General features: G+C 47.1%; 1 protein-coding gene across 5 annotated transcripts in view; it reads right to left on the bottom strand.

Moving 5' to 3' along the window:
* The window catches only part of ATP9A (ATPase phospholipid transporting 9A (putative)), a 129,031-nt gene that overhangs the window by 18,990 nt on the left and 90,110 nt on the right, over positions 1-19,931 (bottom strand). For all 5 annotated transcript variants that reach the window (XR_009048352.1, XM_057701316.1, XM_057701312.1 and 2 more), the window contains exons 15-18: positions 11,720-11,881; positions 3,994-4,086; positions 2,709-2,792; positions 1,182-1,352 (exon numbers count right to left, since the gene is read on the bottom strand). Coding sequence is in view for 4 of the 5 variants with exons in the window: in XM_057701316.1 (XP_057557299.1) it covers positions 1,182-1,352; positions 2,709-2,792; positions 3,994-4,086; positions 11,720-11,881 (510 nt within the window). In the remaining variant the exon portion in view is untranslated. The remainder of the gene's footprint in view (positions 1-1,181; positions 1,353-2,708; positions 2,793-3,993; positions 4,087-11,719; positions 11,882-19,931) is intronic.

Raw genomic sequence — 19,931 nt, 5'->3', positions numbered from 1 at the left:
AAGGCTGCGTGGACGAAGGGTTACTTCCACATCCCACAGGAAACACTGATTTGTCACATTACATAGGGTCTTTCCATGTGGACACACGCCCCCATGCAATCTCAGGGGCCTTAACCCTAACAAAACGCTGACAGTAAATGTGCCAGGTTCTCCCTCACCTCATAACAGAGCATTCTGCGTCTCACTGTTGTGGGCTCAGAGAGGGTAGTGACTTGCCCAAAGCCACAGAGCTAGCTCATGTCCTGACCAGGCCCAGAACCCAGGTCTTCAGAGTCTAAATGAATGTGCTTCCTACTCTGCTGGTTGACCAGTTAACCCTCTGTTCTCTCTGCTCACAGTGGGGAAAGTGGCTGAGGGCCTCAGAATCATCGGACAAAGGAAATCTTGGCAACAGGGGACGTGCCAGGAAAAAAAATAACCACAAAGGTTCCCCGAGTGTTCACCGTGCCAGGTACCCATTAAGTGCTGTGCATTGTACCTTCCCAGTAACTTTATGAGGTGGGACATGGAAGGCACAGGCCTCATCCCTCTTGCTCGCATCACCCTGCTCACAGGCACTCCTGCCAGATGCCGCCCAGAGCTGCTCTGGGCAGAGGCAGGCAGCTAATCTACATACTTTCGGGAGCTTCCAGCCAATGAGTTTACTAATGCCTTCCTTGGGTCCACGGAGATGGAGCCCGCTCCCCAGACGCCCTCTACTGGTCTCTCTGGATTAAACTACTGGATGTCTACTTTGTGGCTCGGAACAAAAATGTAAAGATGGCAGTGTGTTGGGGCAGATAGTCACCCTGTCAGGTGGTCATTCATTCGCGCAGACCAAAAGACAGATGGCTGGCTGGCCACGCAACAAGAATATGACAAACACCCCAAGCATGCGGGACACAGCTGGTCTTGAGAGCTAAGAAGATGCTCATGGTCCTGCCTTCATGGAGCCCGGCACACAGAGGGGCAGCCGCCAGGGAAAGCGGACACACAGCATGGCTTCTGACGCCAGGGCTGCCAGGGTGGGAAGGGTGGGAGGGCCACAGGTCGCTGTCCGAGCCTGGTTCCCTGTCACTACCCCCACCCTCTGCCCCATCTCTAATTTTCACCCTCCACTGTAGGGATCACTGGTCTAAGTCTGGAATTCACTGCCGCAAGGCGGGCTATTTCAGCAGCAGATCCGGGCAGGCTAGCCCTACCTTGATGCCTGCGTTCCTCAGGGTCTCCAGCGTGGGCCTCACGTCTGCCTGCAGCTGGTCCTCCACCCCCGTCAGGCACAGCAGCTCCATCTCCATCTCCAGGCTCTCAATCACCGTGGCCACTTTGAGGGAGCGGTCGTGCACACTCAGCTTGGCCTGGACGTAGCGGGCCTGGGACACACCAGGCGACAGGGTCATCGCTTAGGATGGGGAGGTGCAAGGCAGACCGACTGGCAGCGGGAGTGTCTCATCTCACCTGCCCCACCCCGCACAGGGCAGGGACCCCAGCACCTGGGCGAACCTCAAAGGGGTGAAACTGAGCCCTCCAGCCTCCTTCCATGTTCGTTAGTCCAGATGCTGGAGCTGGACAGACTGGAGCGCCACCCTTTGCTCTACACTCACCTGCTGTGCAACTTCTAGCAGGTCACTTAACTTCTCTGAGTCTCAACTGTTTTCCTCCATAAAGAGGCAATAACAGCCCTAACCTCACTGGGTTTTTACAAGGATTAGCACATCTCAATATCTCAAAAAACAGTAGGTTCTCCCCACACAACATATGCTCTGTAACCAAGAACTCATGACCACCAACTTTTCTAAAGATGAAGTCTTACTTCCAAAGACCACAGACCCAACCCTTCTCTTTAATCCTCTTTTTACGGTGTTAACAAAGATACAGCTGTCGCAAAGCATATGCCTTTAAAATTGAAATAAAGGTAGAATTGATCAGGGCTACAACTCTTGTTAAATAGAACTTTACAAAGAACTCAAGCACGTAAAAGAGACAGACCCAAGCATGGTTTCTCTGGCTGGAGCAGGACAAGGGCCCCCAAAGCCTTTCCCCCAACCTGGCCTCTTTCCCTTACAGTCATGTGTAAATACATCCACTCAGCTTTGTGCCAGGACTGGGGGTACCAGGAACACACAATTCATGGGATGAGATGACAATTAACAAGACGTGTTTATACTGGAAGCTTTGGCCATGAAAGTCAATGATGAAGTTCAAATCCAACATTTTTTACAGCTTAAAAAAATTAGGGCTCCAAGAAGGTTTACAATTTCAAATTGGAAGGTTTTGTTTCAAATTTTTCAGAAGGTTTACAATGACTAGCCTACGTGTTGGGGGTACAAGAGCAAACCAGACTGATAAAGTCTCTGCTCTCAAAAAAGATCTTATTCCAGAGAGAAGATATTAAAAAGAAACTTAAAACGTATACATAAACAAAGTCCTTATGGCTGGTGATAAATGCAACGAAGAAGGTTCAACAGGGTGACCGTGGGCAGCAATGACGTGGGGCTGCCTTAGATGGGGGATCCAGGAAGACTTCTCAGAGGAGGTGGCATTTGAGCTGAGACCCAAAGGAAGTGAGGGAGGGGGGCCATGGAGCTCTGTGAGGGAGGAGAATTCCAGGCAGAAAGAAGAACCTGTGCTCAGAAATGACGTCAGTCTGGCCAGAGCAGAAAGAGGGAGGGGGAGATGGGGAGGTGGGCGGGGCTAAAAGCGAACAGAAAAGTCACAGAGCCACTTACCTCAAAGTCTTGATACTGCTCCTCTGCTAGAGATTTCTTCGCCACCACGAGCACCCGCAGCCCTTCCCGGGCCATGTTCCCACACTGAAAAGCAGACCCCGGTCAGCAGGGGGCTGCGGTGAGATCTCCGCATCCCTGACTCTCTCTGGGGAGGGCTGGAGGCTGAAGCGGACAGCCCCTCCCAAGGAGATGGTGCAACGGCACGTCGGAACGCTGCTTTCCCCGAGAGCCATCTCTCTGAGCAAACCCTCCAAAGGGGTTTCAAAATTTAAGCCAACACAGCAAGATCTCAGAGCAAAATCGGGATTCTGGCTCTCTAGAAATACTGGACCTCTGACAAGCGCACTTTCCTAAATGACCACAGCCAGCGATGCTGAAAGGCAGCTGCTTCCACGGGGCCCCGTGAAACACCGTTGGCAAGTGAAGACCATTCCAACACTTTCAACACACAAAGTGTGACACTGTCAGAAAACGCATCCTGGCCTGTCTCATGCACCTTAGTTACCTGCCTGGCCCCTGTTGGCATGTGGGTTTGTCACTCACTAATTGGAAATACAATATTACTGAATATAAAATGTGAATTCTGTACCTGGAGCTAGGCGATAAAACAGAAAGGGTCTGATATATGAGAGAGTTCCTTCCCTCCCTGTCACAGCCAATTACCACACCACAAACTGGGATAAGGCAGCCTGTGTCGGGGCCCCACGATGCCCACCTCCTGGTACCCACACCCTCGTAGGATCACCTGCCCTGAGTGTGCACTGGACCCAATGCCCTGTTCCTAACAAACAGATGTGGCAAAATGAGGGGAGCTTGTTTCCAAGAAGGTGACCTCTCTCTGTTTCACCTTTGTTCCCGCGTTTGCTCTCTCTGATGAAGCCAGGACCATGTGTGCGCTGCCTCATGGAGAGACCCACGTGACAAGGAATGTGGCTGTCTCCAGCCAAGAGCCACTGAGAAGCTGAATCCTGCCCACGACCACTAAGTGGGCTTGAAGCGGGTCCTGCCCCAGTTGAGCCTTCAGATGGGTGTGACCCCTCGGGGGACCCCTTGACCACAGCCTAAGAGACCCCAAGCTGAGGACCCGGCTAAGCTGTGCCTGGATTGCTGATTTGCAGAAACTCTAAGAAATAATATGTGTTCTTCTAAGCTGCTAAGTTTGGGGGGTGATTTGTTACGTAGCCATAGAAAACACACACAGGGACCCACCTCACTATTCCACACAAGGGACAGACTCCAGGACACGTGTCCGAGGCCCTGTTTCCATGCCCCAAGTCACGCTTACCTCTTCCTCCAGCCAGTCGTTGTATTGCACAATGCCAGCCATGACGACATCTGCTCCCTTCATGTAAAACGTAATCTCCCCAGTTGATTCATCCTAGAGGGAGGGGGAGGGAGGAATAAACACCCGAGAGGAACACCCGTGTTCCACTCCAGTGCCCACCTCCCATGAGAGATGCTGCACAAAGTGTACTCAGCGGACACCAGGGTTTTCTCACTTGGCCAAAGATGAAAACCGAGAGGCGGCCCTCACTTTGGGGCAAAGGCCACAGAAAACAAGAAAACTCGACGCATTTGGAAAATCATTAAATGATGAAAGCAAGATCAAAAGGATTGAAGAACTCTGTTTTTACAGTTATTATGATTCTAATGGGAACAGACTCCCACACTATACGATAATTTTAAATTTATACGTAGGGCTGCCAGTATCGCCAAAACGAGGTCTGCCGGAAAGATCTGGGAAATAAGATAACTCTCGAGATCAGAGTTTCTCAGCCTTGCCACTGTTAATATTTGGGGCTGGAGAAGTCATTGCTGTGAGGCGGCTGGACTCTGCACTGTACCATCTCCTGCAGCATCCCTGGGCCTCTACCCACGGATGCCAGCATCAACTCCCATGGTGATAACCACAGTGTCTCCAGACTTTAACACATGTCCCGGGGAGGCACACTGCCTCAGTTGAGAGCTACTGCTCTAGACAACACTGGACCTTTATGTTTACCTGAGGACTTAGCTAGAGAGTAAAGTACCCAGGTTTTCAGTTCACACTGACCAGATTTTCTGGGGAGTGGGTGACATGAGGGCACAGGCACCAGATGCTCAGACCCAGCACCGGCTCCCAGCTGTGTGCACCTGGACAAGCTACTTCTTTTCTCTAGACCTCAGTTTCCTTCTCTGTAAAATCGGGATCCTAACAACTCTTACTGCATAGCTTGTTGGGCCTTAAACAAGATCGTCCACACAGAGCAGGGAGCAAAGGGCCAACATCCACAGCAAATGCTCACCCAGTGTTATTATTCCTGCTGGGGTGACAGTCATTCCTCAAGACCCTCAGTCGCACTGTTTGTAGAAAACAAGGTTTAGCCCAGGGGGTCTGAATGGGGGTGGTTTTGCCCCAGGCGACTTCCAACGATGCCTGGACACCTATCTGATTGTCTCAACTGAGAGGTGCTATGGGCATCTAGTGGGTGAAGACCAAGGACGCTGCCAACCACCCTACAATGCACAGGGCGGTCCCCATGCCAGAGTCATCCCGCCCCCAGTGTCAACAGTGCCAAGGCTGAGAAACCCTTGCTTTAAGGAATGATGGTGAAATCGCCAATTCTTATCCCATGACTCTTTCCTCAAAGACCTGCATCACAGGGACCTGGAGGCCGTGGAGACAGGCAAGCGTAACTGAGCACGGCCATCACCACCTCGTGCCTGAACTCTGCTACCCCGAGAAGCCCAGAACGCATGCCCCTAAGCGCTTCATCAAATAGGCAATAAATACCCAAGGCCAAATCCGTGGTACAGTTTCATCTTCTACAGTGACTTCTCAATACCTCTGATCACTGACAGTCTCCTGGAACAACATGCTTACTCATAAAAGCACCCACCGTCCATGAAAGGGCACCTGGATTTTAACAGCACTAGAACTGCAGGCTGCTTCTGTGATGGACTGCAGCTAGGCCTGCTCGTGTCTCTGGCCAAAGATAGCTGTGGGGTCTGAACATGAAAGCAATTGAGGTTTTTTTTCTTTCCCATACCCTTCACCCAAGTGGTGCTGTGGGAAATAATGACCCCCTCCCCAGCTTCCTCTACTCCAGAAGGGGCTCAAGAGAACCCAGACATCTTGTCCAATATAAATACTGTATCGACTGTCTCCTCCCGTTAGTCATTTCCTCCCACCAAGTTCATCACAAGGTTACTTCGTTCCCATATTTTGGCAAGATTACGCTATAAATTTGCAGAGATCTGCCAGTTGTGTTGCATTGTTTTGGGGCCTCATCTTTTTCCACTGTGGTCTGACTCTGGCACCTGTTCAAAGGCCTCTTTTATTCAGACAATGACAAGGGTATGATCTATACCAACGACCTGACTTCAGCACGCCACGTGGGAAGGGTGTGGGGAGGGCAGTGGAACATCTTGTTACACAACAAAAACAAAACCGGCCGGCTTCTCTAACCTCACCGACCACAGAAGCGAGATTCACGCAAAGACCAGAGCTTGCTTGGTGAGGGTAAGAAGATGCTGCACAGAACCGTCCACAAGCTCACACATGTTTAAGAGGGCTGATGAACCAGGTGAGAACAAAACTGTAACTGTCCACGATCTCTAAACCAAGGCAAGAACCGTTTTATAACTGAGGGACAACTTCCTCACATCAGGGAACTAGACAGCTCCTTTCAAACGACAGGCAGAAAAGATGGACACATGAGAACAGGGTTTCTTGGCCCTGGCACGATGAACACCTGGGGCTGGAACGTCCTCTGGTAGGAGGCTGTCCTGGCCTCTACCCATTAGATGCCAGTGGCACCACCTTCTGAGTTGCAACAACCAAAAATGTCCCCAGATGTGTCGCCATGTCCCCTGGGGGCAAGATGACCCCAGGATGAGAACCACTGCATGAAAGGAGAACAGTGAAATTTGTGCAAAGTGGAGAGCTAGCCCCACGGCCCTGGACACTGACTTGCACCCAGCAAAACCAAAGATAAACAGGGAGACAGGTCAGAAAACAAAAATACTAGCAAAATGATACGCATCACATTAAAGACAGCCTAACAAAGATGGATACATACAGATTTACTGTTAGTAGCGAGAAATGGAAAAAACATAAGTATCCAAGAAAGGAATATTTGATTAAATAATGCTACATTTTTCCAACAAGACACCACACACACACTAAAATCATAAAAATCATGTTTTAAGGATACGAGAACATTTTCACGAAACCTATTGTTCAATGCAATAGCAGGGGATGGGATTTTAGAAAGCTTTAGGTGGAGCCTGACGCCAGTTTTATAAAAATGTGTGTGGTTATTTACACTCATTTACACTTAGAGAAAAACTGAAGGGAAATTCCCTGAAAAGCCAAGAGTGATTGTTTTTGGGTGGTGAAAATACAGATGAACGGTTCTGATCTGCTTCTTTACATATTTATTTGTTCTGAATGCCTTCGCTGAATGCTGATTTTTTAAAAATATAATTTGGGAAGGGCGGAGTGCTATTTTAAAGTAATGACAGATCGGCCCATCCAACAGTATCCCATACTCCCAGACATAGATCCCATTCTTGCTGTGGGAAGATACAGGGGTCACATCTCATAAAATATGACGCATGTCTAGGAATGATAGTCCTCTGCAACTAAAGGAAGGGTGACGTACTCAGCCCACGTATTCTAGAACGGCTGATATCAGGACTATCTGATGATGATTCAACCATCAAATGGCTCCAACAGAGTCCATGGCCCTAGACCTTGGAAAAACAAAGGCTGGAACAAAATTAAAGTAATTCCATAGGAGATAATGACTCTTAATTCTCCAGGAAACACCACCCACAGGATTCGTGCGGCTACTTCCAGGCCATGGATATTCTTGACATCAGACTTGTACTCAAGAGACGGTTTAGAAGGCATGGGGCAGGCCAGGTGCAGAAAAGCAGCAGCTGCATGGAAGGAAAAGCCCTCCTTCCACTCAAAAATTGCCAAGGATGTAAGTCCAGTAGACTCTGAGGACTACTGGCATCAGGGACACAAAAATCCCTTAAAATGTGTCACTTTCAAGGTATGTTCATGCTGTGAGTCACTGGACCATTAGGGACAGCAGCTCATGAAGCTGTTTCTAACTTTTACCTGGAGAAACAGCCTCTTCAATGGCTCCCATTTCCCCCACCTCCTGGTGTGTTCACACCCCTGGGTGACCCAGGGCCCCCCAAGTTGGGGGTTGGACCCAGTGACCTGCTTCTAATAACAGAATGACACAAAAGTGATGGGAGGTCGGTTCTGAGATTATGTGCCTTCAGTCTTGTTCATAATCTCACGGACTCACTGGGATGAAGCCAGCTGATGCGGGAGCTGGTCCACAGAGAGGCCCATAGGGCAGTGGATGAGGGTGACCTCTGGCCATCAGCTGGTACAGAACTAAGGGCTTCTGTCCAACAACTGCAAGGAACTGACTCCTGCTGACAACACTGATTTCACCTGCCCCCGCTGAACCTGGGATGACTGCAGCCTGTGATGCACCCCGAGACAGAGGGCCCAGCAAGGCTGCACTGAGGCTCCTGGCCCTCAGAAACTGCCAGATAATACCTCCTGTTGTTTTAAGCCATCACACGCAAGATAATCTGTCATGACGCCATCCGTAATTAAGACACTACCTCAACGTTACTGTGGGTGCTCTCATCGTCCCTCTCATCACACCCAAACTCCCAGGTCCCGGTGGTAAAGAGCATGATCTGGGAGCCAGACACCCTGGGGTAGAAGCCCAGCTCCACCTTTTCTAACTATATGAACTTGGGCAGATTTCTCTCTTTATACCTCAATTTTCTCCTCTGACAAATGCCAACTGAATGGTATCGTGAGAATTAGATGAGTTATTTTATGCAAATCATTTAGAAGAGTGACTGGCACCCAATAAGCACCATTTAAATGTTACCTTTGTTGCTATTATTGTTCCCACCCCTGCTCCTATTACTAGTGCTGCTAGCACTATTGCTAATTACTCCTATTACTAATTACTAATACTACTACTACTAATTACTAATACTACTATTGCTAAGTTACTATAATAGAATCTACAACTCTGATCCCTGAGGTATGAAATCCTTGTGTAGAGAGGGTGGAAGGGATCCTCATTTGCTTAAAAAAAAAAAAAATCCAGAAAAGATGAGAGAGTCTTACTCCAAGGATGCTCATGACCCAAGGCAGTGCGTCCTCCAGCCAAGCCAAACACTGTGAAGAGCTTTTAAACACACCAGGGAACCATCTCAAAACAGGGCTGGGACCAAGTAGTCTGCAGCTTTTCAAGCTCCTATGGTAATTCTGATGAGCAGCCAGGGTTAAGAACTACTGAGCCGAGTAGCTTATGAACACAGGGCTTCCAGGCCTCCCAGAATGGAAAGTGTGAGTAAAAGAGCAAATAGGAAAACAAGATACTAATACTGATGCTTCAGATCGGCAAAATTTTAAAAGTCTGATACTATCAAGGGTCGGTGAGGATGCAGAAAAACAGACTAAGATTAGTATAAGCACTTTGGAGAAAAAGTTGACAATACCTGGGAAAGTTCAAGATCTATATAGCCTACAACCCAGCAAGTCCGCCTCTGGGTGTAGTCCACAGGGAAACATAGACATGTACGCTGGAGACTGGAGCAGACAAGGCTACACAGCACAGTGCTCTTTCTACTGACAAAAAAAGTGGCAACCACCTAAGTGCCTATCAATAGGGAATGGCAGTAGATGGAAAGAAGTGAACATAATAAATGAATAAGCCTAAATAAACAACATAAAGTTTTTTTTAATGTTAAACAAAAAATGTAGAAACCCATAATTTAAATTATATATATCCAAATGTCTGATAATAGTATTTTAAAAGTCACAGGAATGGTAAACTTGGGGGTAGGAATGGAGGGGAAGCACATCTAGAAAGGGCAGATGGGATTTTAATTGAATGCACAATATTTTATTTGTTTAAAAAAATTTTAAGTATAATACATGCAAACGTATGGATGAATGCAGAAATATAAATTTGAGCAAACGAACTCAAACACAAAGGTGTATATACTGTATAGTTTCCTTTACATAAAGTTCAAAAAGAGACAAAATCAGTCAATGGTAGAAATGGGACAGTGGTTATATCCTTGTGGGAAAGAAGGATGCAGTAACCAGAAAGGGGCACGAGGTAGCCACTGGGGTGATGGTGGGTCGGATTCTGTTCCTTGATGGCAGTTACATTGTGTTAACTTTGTAAACACTTAAGCTGTACACTTATGAAGTTTGCACTTTTCTCTGTGTATGCTGTACTTCAATAAAAGTTTCAAAAAATATAAAAAGAAAATCTGAAACATTAATGCCAAAATGACAATGCTGAGTGATCACGACACTTTTTTCCAATAATTTTTGTGACTGTATGAATGAAAAATCATTAAAAATATTTAATTACAACAAGGGTGTCGAGACTATTCAATGGGGAAATAGTCTCTGCAGCAAACGGTGCTACAACTCTATATCCACATGCAAAAGAATGAAGTTAAACCCCTACCTCACACCATATACAAAAATAACTCAAAATGGATCAAAGACTTAAAGAGAGAAAACTACAAAAACTTTTCAAAGAAAATATAGGGGTAAATTTTCGTGACGTTGGGTTTCGCAACGGACTCTTAGATATGACACCAAAGTCAAGAGCAACAAAGGAAAAAAATTAATTGGACTCCATAAAAATTAGTAACTTCTGTGCATCAGAAGAATTTTATCAAGAAAGCAAAAAGACAAGCTACAGAATGAGGGAAAATATTTGTATATCCTATCTCTGATAAGGGTCTAGTATCCAGACTATATAGAGAAATCTTACAATCCAACAATAAAAGACCACCCAATTAAAAAGTGGGCAAATGACTTGAACAGACGTGTCTCTAAGGAAGAAATACAAGTGGCCAATAAGTACATGAAAAGATGCTCAACACCATTAGCCATGAGGGAAATGCAAATCAAAACCACAATGAAATACCACTTCACAGCAACTAGGATGGCTACAACAAAAAAAAAAAAAGAAGGAAAATAACAAGCATTGATGAGGATATGGAGAAGCTAGAACCTTTATACACTGCTGCTAGACTGTAAACGGTGCATTTCGTAGAAAAGTTTGGCAGTTTCTCATAAAGTTAAAAGATAGAATTATCCAGCAATTGGGAAACAGACCTAGCAAGTCCATTCCTAGGTATCTACCCCAAAGAACTGAAAACAGGTACGCAAATCCTTATACACAAATGTTCATAGCAACACTATTCACAATAGCCAAAAGGTGGAAACAGCCCAAAAGTCCACTGATGGATGAATGTATAACCAATGTGAAATATCATTCAGTCATAAAAAGGAATGAAGTATGGATATATGCCACAACATGGATGAATCTCTAAAACATCACACTAAGTGAAAGGAGCCAGGAATATTGTGTGATTCCATTTATATAAAATATGCACAGTAGGTAAATCCTAGAGACAGAAAGGAGACTGGAGGTTTCCAGGGACTACAGGGAAGGCATTATGGAGAGTAACCACCTAATGGGTACAAGGTTTCCCTTTGGGGTGGTGCAAATGTTTCTAAACTTGACAGAAGTTGTGGTTTGTGAATGTACTAAATGCCAATGAATTACACATTCAAATGATTAATTTATGTCATGTGAATTTCACCTCAATAGAAAAGAACGTATTTAATTAAACAAAAGAGTACACAAAGAGAAATGTACTATTACCAAGAGATGCTCAATCTACGCTCATGAGACCTTCCACTCTGGAACTGGGCTGACCAAAAGCTGAGCAGCTATATGAGATCTGTCCAATTGATTAACTAATTCTCTTCCTGCTGAGGGAATCATATCCTCTTGTTAGTCTGAATGACAAGCAATAATACAGCAAAGAAAGAGCTAAGAAAGAACGTCCAGCCACAGGGACACACACAGCAGACTTAGGTGGGGTTTTTTGTTTTGTTTTTTTTTTAACGATTTTAAGTCATAAAAGAAAAGACAACTCACCCTCACAATGATGCCCATGCGTTTGCTTTCGTAGGTGAAAGGGAAGATCTGCAAGATGGTGAAGTTCAGGATCTGGTCGCCAGGGGTCCTCAGCTGCATGGAAGACTGGTCGCGGCCCACCAGCGTTAAGCCCACACTCTCAGTCCATTGCACCAGGGCCACCTAAACGTGACAAGGGTCGAAGGTCAGAAACACAGCCAACGGTCCCGGTTCACAGGTCAAGCAAATGAACATAAAGGTGGACGGGGGAGCAGAGACAGGTGAGGTGTGAGCAGCGCCTGCATCCCTGGGGGAGGCCACGCTGGCCGGTGACGGGCCCGCATCCCCGCTCTGGGCCTGCGGGGGCTCCACATCACAGCTGCCTTCTCGCCCGGGCCCTAAAGCAGGCCACGTGCCCGACCGCGGCAGAGAGAACTGCACAGGCTCAAAGGTGATTGGTGCAACCAGAAATGGAGTCTGGAAGAATCTGCACCAAGCAAACCACAAATACCGGGAAAAAGGGGCACGACGCCAGGGTGGGATGACTCGCCTCCAGGCTCCCCGCTAACCTCACAAACACTCCACCGGGAGGGCACCTACAGCAGTTCTCAGCTGGGACGTTCTGCCCCCCAAGGGGTACATGGCAACATCTGGGGAGAGTTTTGGTTGTCACAACTGAGGAGCGGGTGGACACTTGTTAGTGGCGTCTCCTGGGTAGAGGCCAGGGATCCTGCTAAACATCCCACAACACACAGGACAGCCCCCACCACAGAGAATTGCCCCACCCACTGCAAATGGCAGGACGGATGAGTGTGACAATGCCGGTCTGTACGGATGAGGAGACGGAGGCTCAGACAAGCTCATTAAGTTGCCTGGGGGGATGCTCCGTGGTGACGGCCAGGGTAGGCAGGAACCTGGCTCCACCTGGTGCGCAGCCACGCACTCCACCACCCTCTGCACGTCCTGGGGCCATGGTTCTGTCACCAGCTGGGTCCTTCTCACAGCCTGGGCAAGGCTTGCTTCACCTCCTGTCAGAGGCACAGAGGATGCAAATTCCAAGACAGGGGCCAGACCAGTGGGGCTGTGGCAGGTGGGAGCCAGAGCCCCCGTCTGAAGGAGGCAGCCCCGCGGGAATGTGGGCCCAGAGCTTCCAGTTTCTCAAGAAAAACCAGAAACCTGACCCTGTCCCTGAGATCTCTCACTTTTAAAGGTAAGCAATTAAACTGCATGTTTTAAAGGCCCTTGAAGAAAATATGTCTGCAGATGAATCTGGTCTGGGCTCTTCAGGGAAAGAAGGAAACAAGAGTGGAAAAGGTGGGGACAGAGGGGGGAGCTGGGGAGGGGAGACCACCAGGTCCCCACCTTCACTTCCACAGGAGTGGGGCCGCGCTGGGGGTAGGGGAGGCAGGGGTAAGTATGAAGAGCCTCCGGTGTATGGACAACAAGGGCATCATGTTTACTTGTCAGAACAGCCCATGGAGGCAGGAATTACCAACCAGCTCTACCCGAGGGTGAAAAAAACAGACTCAGAGAGAGAGGCCAGATGAGCTGCTCTCGGCCGGCAGCTACCATGGGCTGAGATGAGATCCAATCCTGGGTCCAGCTGACCCATGTAAGAGGCCCAAGGGAACGTGCCAGTCCCAGGCCATCCAAACACCTGTTCTCTAAGCACAGGTGCACACACATCGGCGCATCCCCAGTGGGTGCCCAGCCACCCCTGATGCACTGTCACTGTTAGGAAGCTCACGGGAAGCATGGCAGGCACATTAACGGCCCCAAAGATGCCCGCATCCTAATCCCCGCTGACCTCCACCTCCAAAACAAGGGCTCATCAAGTCTGTTGTTTTTGTTTTTTGCTATTAACCTGCATAAATCTTTGGAAACTCATTCATATATTTTTAATCTAATCATTCTGAATTTCAATATGGCCTGTCTTATCTGCTAACAATCTTCTTTTAAAGTTTAAAGTGAACAAATCAGTAAACACTGGTATATATTAAAAAAAAATCCCACCCATATACATAAAAACCCTTGGGTACACACATTAAAATACTTATAGGATGATACACATGAAGAGAAATTACTTCTACCTTTTATTATTCTCTTCATATACTAAATATTTTAGCACGTACATACATTTCTTTTATTTTTAATTTTGATTAAGTAAATAAATATCCCAACACAATACAAGATATTACAAACAACTAGGTTTACACAAACCCCAAAAGCCTCACTAAATTCACATCCTCCTTTACATACCAGTTTAGTAACAAAGAAAAAGGAAATTCTTCCTTGGATGCCTTCCAACACAACTGAGGGAACAGATTTTCTCATCCTTGTTTTTAAACAGCTGTTATTTCACCCCTGAAAAACGTTATGTAATTGTTCTGTAAAGATGTGAAAAGTCTGTGATACTGGGCTTCAAGGAGATACACTAATTCCCCAAAAGCCTGTTCTTAACTTCAATCAAGAGAGGAACTGGAACTCCAGAACAGGAAGTGGCTTTCGGGGCTGTGAAGGCAGTCCTGGCCTTGGCCAGCCCGGTTCCCCAGCCACAGAGGCCACAGGACTGTGTTGGAGGGAAAGTTGAACCATAAATCTGAAATCAACAGTGACAAGTGTTCCCGGGAAAGCGTAGATTACATCTGTATGGAAACGTCTTCTGCCTCTGCTTTCTTCTACAGCAAACCCCTCGAGGGAGTTAAGGAACCTACTCTGACTGTGCTGTTGCCCTACCCCCCAACCCCCCCACCCCTTGGGTCCAAGGTCCTAATCAAAACCTCACAGGTCTCCTGGGGGGCTGATTCCAACAGGATATGAGCCCGGCAGGGGGCCTTTCTTTCTCACCTTATTCCGACTTTAACATGAAGTCAGCTTTCATTTAAAGCTGCTTTCTATCAGAACACATAAAATCCCCCGAGTCCTACTGAGAAGAGAGTGGTTTAGAAATGGGAGGCTCACTAACCCGTCTCAACTGCGGCGGGACAAACATTTCAGGGGTAAGGTGGGATGATTCCACCCCTTCCCAAAACAAGATGATGTAAATGAGGCTGCTTCTCCTAGCAGGTCTGAGCTTCAGTTCAAAAGAATCATTCCGTATCGCCAAATCAGAAAGGATTTCAGGGTCTTTTTTTTTTTTTATCTTTTGGCTGCACTATGCAGCGTGGGGGATCTTAGTTCCCCGACCAGGGATCAAACCCAAGCCCACTGCAGTGGAAGCGTGGAGTCTTAACCACTGGACCGCCAGGGAGGTCCCAGTTTCAGGGTCTTGAGTCTCACGATCCTTAACAGCCAGAGTTGGGGTCTTTGGGAGCCTCGGGTCAGACTATCCGGAGGTCAGAACAGCAGCAGAAAAAGAAATCTCACAGGTAAACGGATGAACAAATAAATTAGAGGCAAATGCAAATGCTGGAAACCAAGAAAGGGCGGGGGGTGGGGTGGTCTCTGGGCTTCGTGAATTGGCTGCATGTTCTAGTTTGGGTCAGGAAATCAACAAAACAGAGCCTGCTACTCCCCACCCCCTAAACCTCCAAAAAAAAAAAAAAAAAAAAAAAAAAAAAGGCCTATCTGAAGAATTCTTGCCAGAGCTGTCAATGAAAGGGCTTTTTCATCATTTGCTGGTCAGCAATGAGCCACCTGTGACAGGTTTTAATAATTTTCCCTTTGTACCTGGGAATGTGTGCTTGGGAATGATGCCAGGCAGGCTAAAGAGCCTTGAATTACTGTCAAAAGCAGGATACATACGAAACATTAGAACATGCATACATCCGATATCTAATTAAAAGGGCTCTTTGGTGGCATTCACCCAGGCTTACAAAGAGTGGCCAGTCTGCCTGAAGCCAGCCTTTCAAGATTATAAATGTATCCACAGACCTAGGGTATTCTTTACTTAATTAAGAAATAGGTTCCAAAATGTGCCACATGGTGGGTGCAGTTCGAATGTTGACAGGAGTAGAGCGGGTAGCGGCTTGGGGCAGGGCAGGCCACCTAGGGATGGGGTGTGGGGTGTGGCAGGGGCGGGGGGACTGCTGCCAGGTAGAAACTGGTGCCAGTCTTTCCAGATCTAATCTTTCTCTGGAGAAGCTGATTTTTATAGAACACTAAGTGATTTTTAAATATTGCTGATATTTTTTAAACATAGCATGGAGCAAACAAAACACCGGCTGCCACATTTAAGAATCAGTGGACAGGGCTTCCTAGGTGGCGCAGTGGTTGAGAGTCCGCCTGCCAATGCAGAGGACACGGGTTTGGTCCCTGCTCCAGGAAGATCCCACATGCCATGAAGCAACTAAGCCCGTGCGCCAAAAAAAAAAAAAAAAAAAAAAAAAGCTTCTCAATAAAGTTTGGCAAACTTTCAAGGGTCTTACTCTACAATTTCTCTTTGGCTTTAATAAAAATGTGATTTTAAAAAAAAAAAAAAAAAAAAAAAAGAATCAGTGGACAAGGTGGTAGAATAAAAGGCCACACCCTGATCCAAATTTCCTTGATCCCATACTTGAATTTCAGCCTCCTATGACTTAACTCTGAGAAAAATAAGTATTTGAGAAGGAAGAATGGCATTATTTCCATAAAAATGGTAGCCTCTTAGAAACGACTGTCTACCATTCTGGACCAATAGTGTCATATGGGACAGAACTTTTGCATGTCTGGCCACAGATGAGCTTATTTATATCAAGGAAGGCTCACTTGACAGCCTTCTACAATGTCCTGAAAATCCCATGGGCCTGCTTTACACAGGACCCCTCTCTTCTAAGCAACCAAAATCCTATTTCAAGATTCTACCCCAGTGGTTAATAAATGACAGTGATGCGGGAGTTTTTTCCTTAAGTTTCCGACCACTGTTCTCTGACCTCACCCTTGGGTCCGAGGGCCTGGCAACGTGAAGGTGGAGCCCCACCAGCCTCCTAAATCTCTCTGAGTCAACACTCCACGCGCCATCGTGCACACGTCTGGACGCTGGCATTATCCGAGGCCTGGAGCTGAGGCTCAGGCACGAGGAGGCATTCAGGGGACCAAAAGGGATGTGGTCGTGGAGGGAAAAAAACCACCAGGCTGCAGAGGGACTGGGAGATTGCCAGCCCGCCTCAAGGCCACCACGTGCTTGCCTTTCCCCAATGGTTTTTATCCTCACTCTTTGCAACAGGGTTAACAAAATGCAAAATGGGACAACTGGGACCTTTCATACACGCTGAGAGATGTGCAGAGGGACTGAAAACACGAGGCTCTCCATCATGACATTATTTATGACGGCCACAAGTGGGGGGTCCACCTAAATGTTACGCTTGGGAGACAGAAAAAATAATCTAAGTGGTGTACCAAAGCAGCAGAATATAGAGCAGCCACTAAGAATATCCTTATCATAGATGGTTACCAGAAACGGATAATGGAAGGGAATGAACCAAGGTCACAGAACATATATCATATACCTGTACATATACACATATATACACACCATATATACATAAAAGAGATAGGTAGGAAACACATCAAAATATTTTTGCCTTTTTTTCCCCTCTACCTTCTCTTTTTCTATAAGAAGCTAATGTTGCGCTTATAATTGGGGGGGGGGGGGACTAAAATAAAATCTGCTTTTAGATTAGCTTCACCTTCACTGTACACCCCTTACATCCCCCTGTCTGCATTACTCCCAGCTCATGTGACATTCTAATGGATGCAGGAATGCTCTCCATCTAGACTCTGATCTCTAGAGGAGAGACCTACTCGCTCTTCACCCATCTCTCACAGCTACCTGCAAGGGGGCAACTTCAAGGTTACTGTGGACTAGAGGGGAAACATCCGTTTTGGTTTTCCTTTCTAAGGGCAGGATGCTGAAGAGATGGACGGTGAAGGCAAGACACCCGGAAGGTAGGCTTCTGGGGTCCGGAAGAGGACGGTTATCATCACCAAGCTCAGAAGCTTCTCAGGATGACAAGAGAGGGAAGGGACACACAAAAAAGTGCCACCGAGTTTGGGAGCTCAGTGCAGGTGTCCCAAGGGAACCAGAATAGGTAAAAATAATCAGATACTCTGGAACCTCACCCAGTATCCGCCCTGAGCTCCCCAAACACAGGTGCTTCACTCTGTGCGACACGTGTGAGTTGACAAAGCACTTTCAAGCCATCATCTCGTGGGAGGGACATGATCCTGTGGGGTTATGAGCCCCACCTCTGGACATGGGCTGCCTGGTTTCCATCTCACCAGCCATGTGACCTTGGGAATTTAGCTAATCTGTACCTCATTTGCAAACAGCACAATCATAGTAATCCTGAGTTGTAAGGGATGCCCATAGGGCAGTGCTTGGCACAAAGCAGATAAGCAACAGGTGACCCGTTCTTACCGCTGGCAGCATCACTGCTACCCTCACTGCTCCCTCTCTTCTCTAAGGGCGGTGAGCTCAGTGTGATGTATCGGCCCCTCTCTACCTCCGAGGAGGCTGAGGGCAGCTTACAGTCGCACAGCTAATCGAGTCAGCCCTGGCAGGGACACACAGCCCGCAGCCGCACTGCGGGGTGAGGAGGGGCAATGCAGTGCCCTCAACTTTCAGGAAAGTCAGTGGAAATGAAGGTCTTGAAATGCATACTTTCGTTTATGCCATCACGAGACGACAGAACATACAGCAACCCAACATTTTTGTAAAACTCAGCTGACGTCCCACACTGCGACACCACCCACACAGACATGCTTTAGAAGGAAGCGTAATGGAAAGTGAGGTGCAAAACCGAATCTATAATTTACCATTGTGCTCTTAAATTTTTTAAATAGGTTAATAATTAAAGGACGAGGAAAATTCTAACATGTGCAAAGATTATCTCTGCAAAGATACCCAGATATCGAGAACAGTGGGGCGGCTCTGAGGCAGAGGTCTGGGGAGGGGCCTGTGTAGAGAGTGTGAGAACGAGGTCGGGGGGGCTCAGGGGAGGATGGGACAGACTCCTCGCTATGCACCAAGAGCAGGGGGTGGCCACGCAGAGTACCCGACACACTACCTAGAACTTGTAACTAAGGACTCTGAAAGCACTGAGCTACTCAAGGCATAGCCACATACAGCAGGACACTTTCGTTCACACTCACACACACACACAACATACACTCAAACAGCACCCATGCACACAGCACGTGCACACGTGTTCACACCCGCATACGTGCCCATATGTACATGTGCCCACATGTGTGCGCGCACACACACGCGCGCACACATAAATCCCATAGGAACAGGAAAACCGTCTGACTTTCTCAAGGATATTACTTAACCCACTTCACGCCCCTTACTTCTTTCCTAGTACTATAGTGTGATTCTGTACCAGAGAAACGTACAACTGTATTGCTACATACATGCCTATATTTAGGAAAAATCTGGGTAACTGTATACTGGAACACAAACAGTGGTTTCACTACATGGTGAGAATTACAGGTTGTTGTTTATCAACTTCTTAGACAAATGAATGAGTCCCAGGGTGGAGTCCACCTGCTTGGAGGAGAGCATTTTCTTGACCACTCACGCCAAGAAAGATTCATTAAAAGCTGTATCACCATGACCCGCCTCCACGGCACCCCCACCTCCAATGCTGTCAGGCTGAAGCCTGCGTGCTCAAGCCTCTCAGGACCACTTCTCTCTGGCCAGATTACATCTATTTCATTTCCCCTGGGAGTTACTGTATTGGAGTGGGGAGCAGGGGGGTGAGGGCAGGGAGGGCCCAGTGCCCCCCCCACCCCCAGGCTGTAATCAATAGCTGAATAAAGACACTTCAAGGCTTCCCAGGCGGAATGTGCACAGGAAACAAATTTAGGAAATCCTGCTTTCTGTTACAGGAAATGAATCCTAGGCCAACTGGCAGAAATTACTCCAGCAGCTCCGAAGTAAAGCAGATACTGGCTTCTGTATGTATTCTGTCAACTGACCTTGCCCGCACCGGCGAGGTTTTATTGATATAGAATTTCAAAGGTAGGACTCTAGACCCAGCCACTCCTACATGGAATCCCACAGGGATCTGGAAACAGTACAGCCTTCTGAAAGATTTCATTGGAACTAGTTTTAACCTACTTTCTGTCAGATGGTATATTTACATAAACAGATTTATATTTTGAGGTAAGCACCTTTTGAAGTAGTTTAAAAGGATGGAGAGTAAAATATTAACAGTGGTCACACCTTTAGTTAGTAAGATTATGGTTTACTTTTTTTTTCATCTCTACATTTTCATATATTCTATCATAAACATGAAATAACTGTGTAAAA

The sequence above is a fragment of the Hippopotamus amphibius genome, chromosome 12 (assembly GCF_030028045.1).
Source record: "Hippopotamus amphibius kiboko isolate mHipAmp2 chromosome 12, mHipAmp2.hap2, whole genome shotgun sequence".
Taxonomy (NCBI): Eukaryota; Metazoa; Chordata; class Mammalia; order Artiodactyla; family Hippopotamidae; genus Hippopotamus; species Hippopotamus amphibius.
This window is presented reverse-complemented; position numbering and strand designations above follow the sequence as displayed.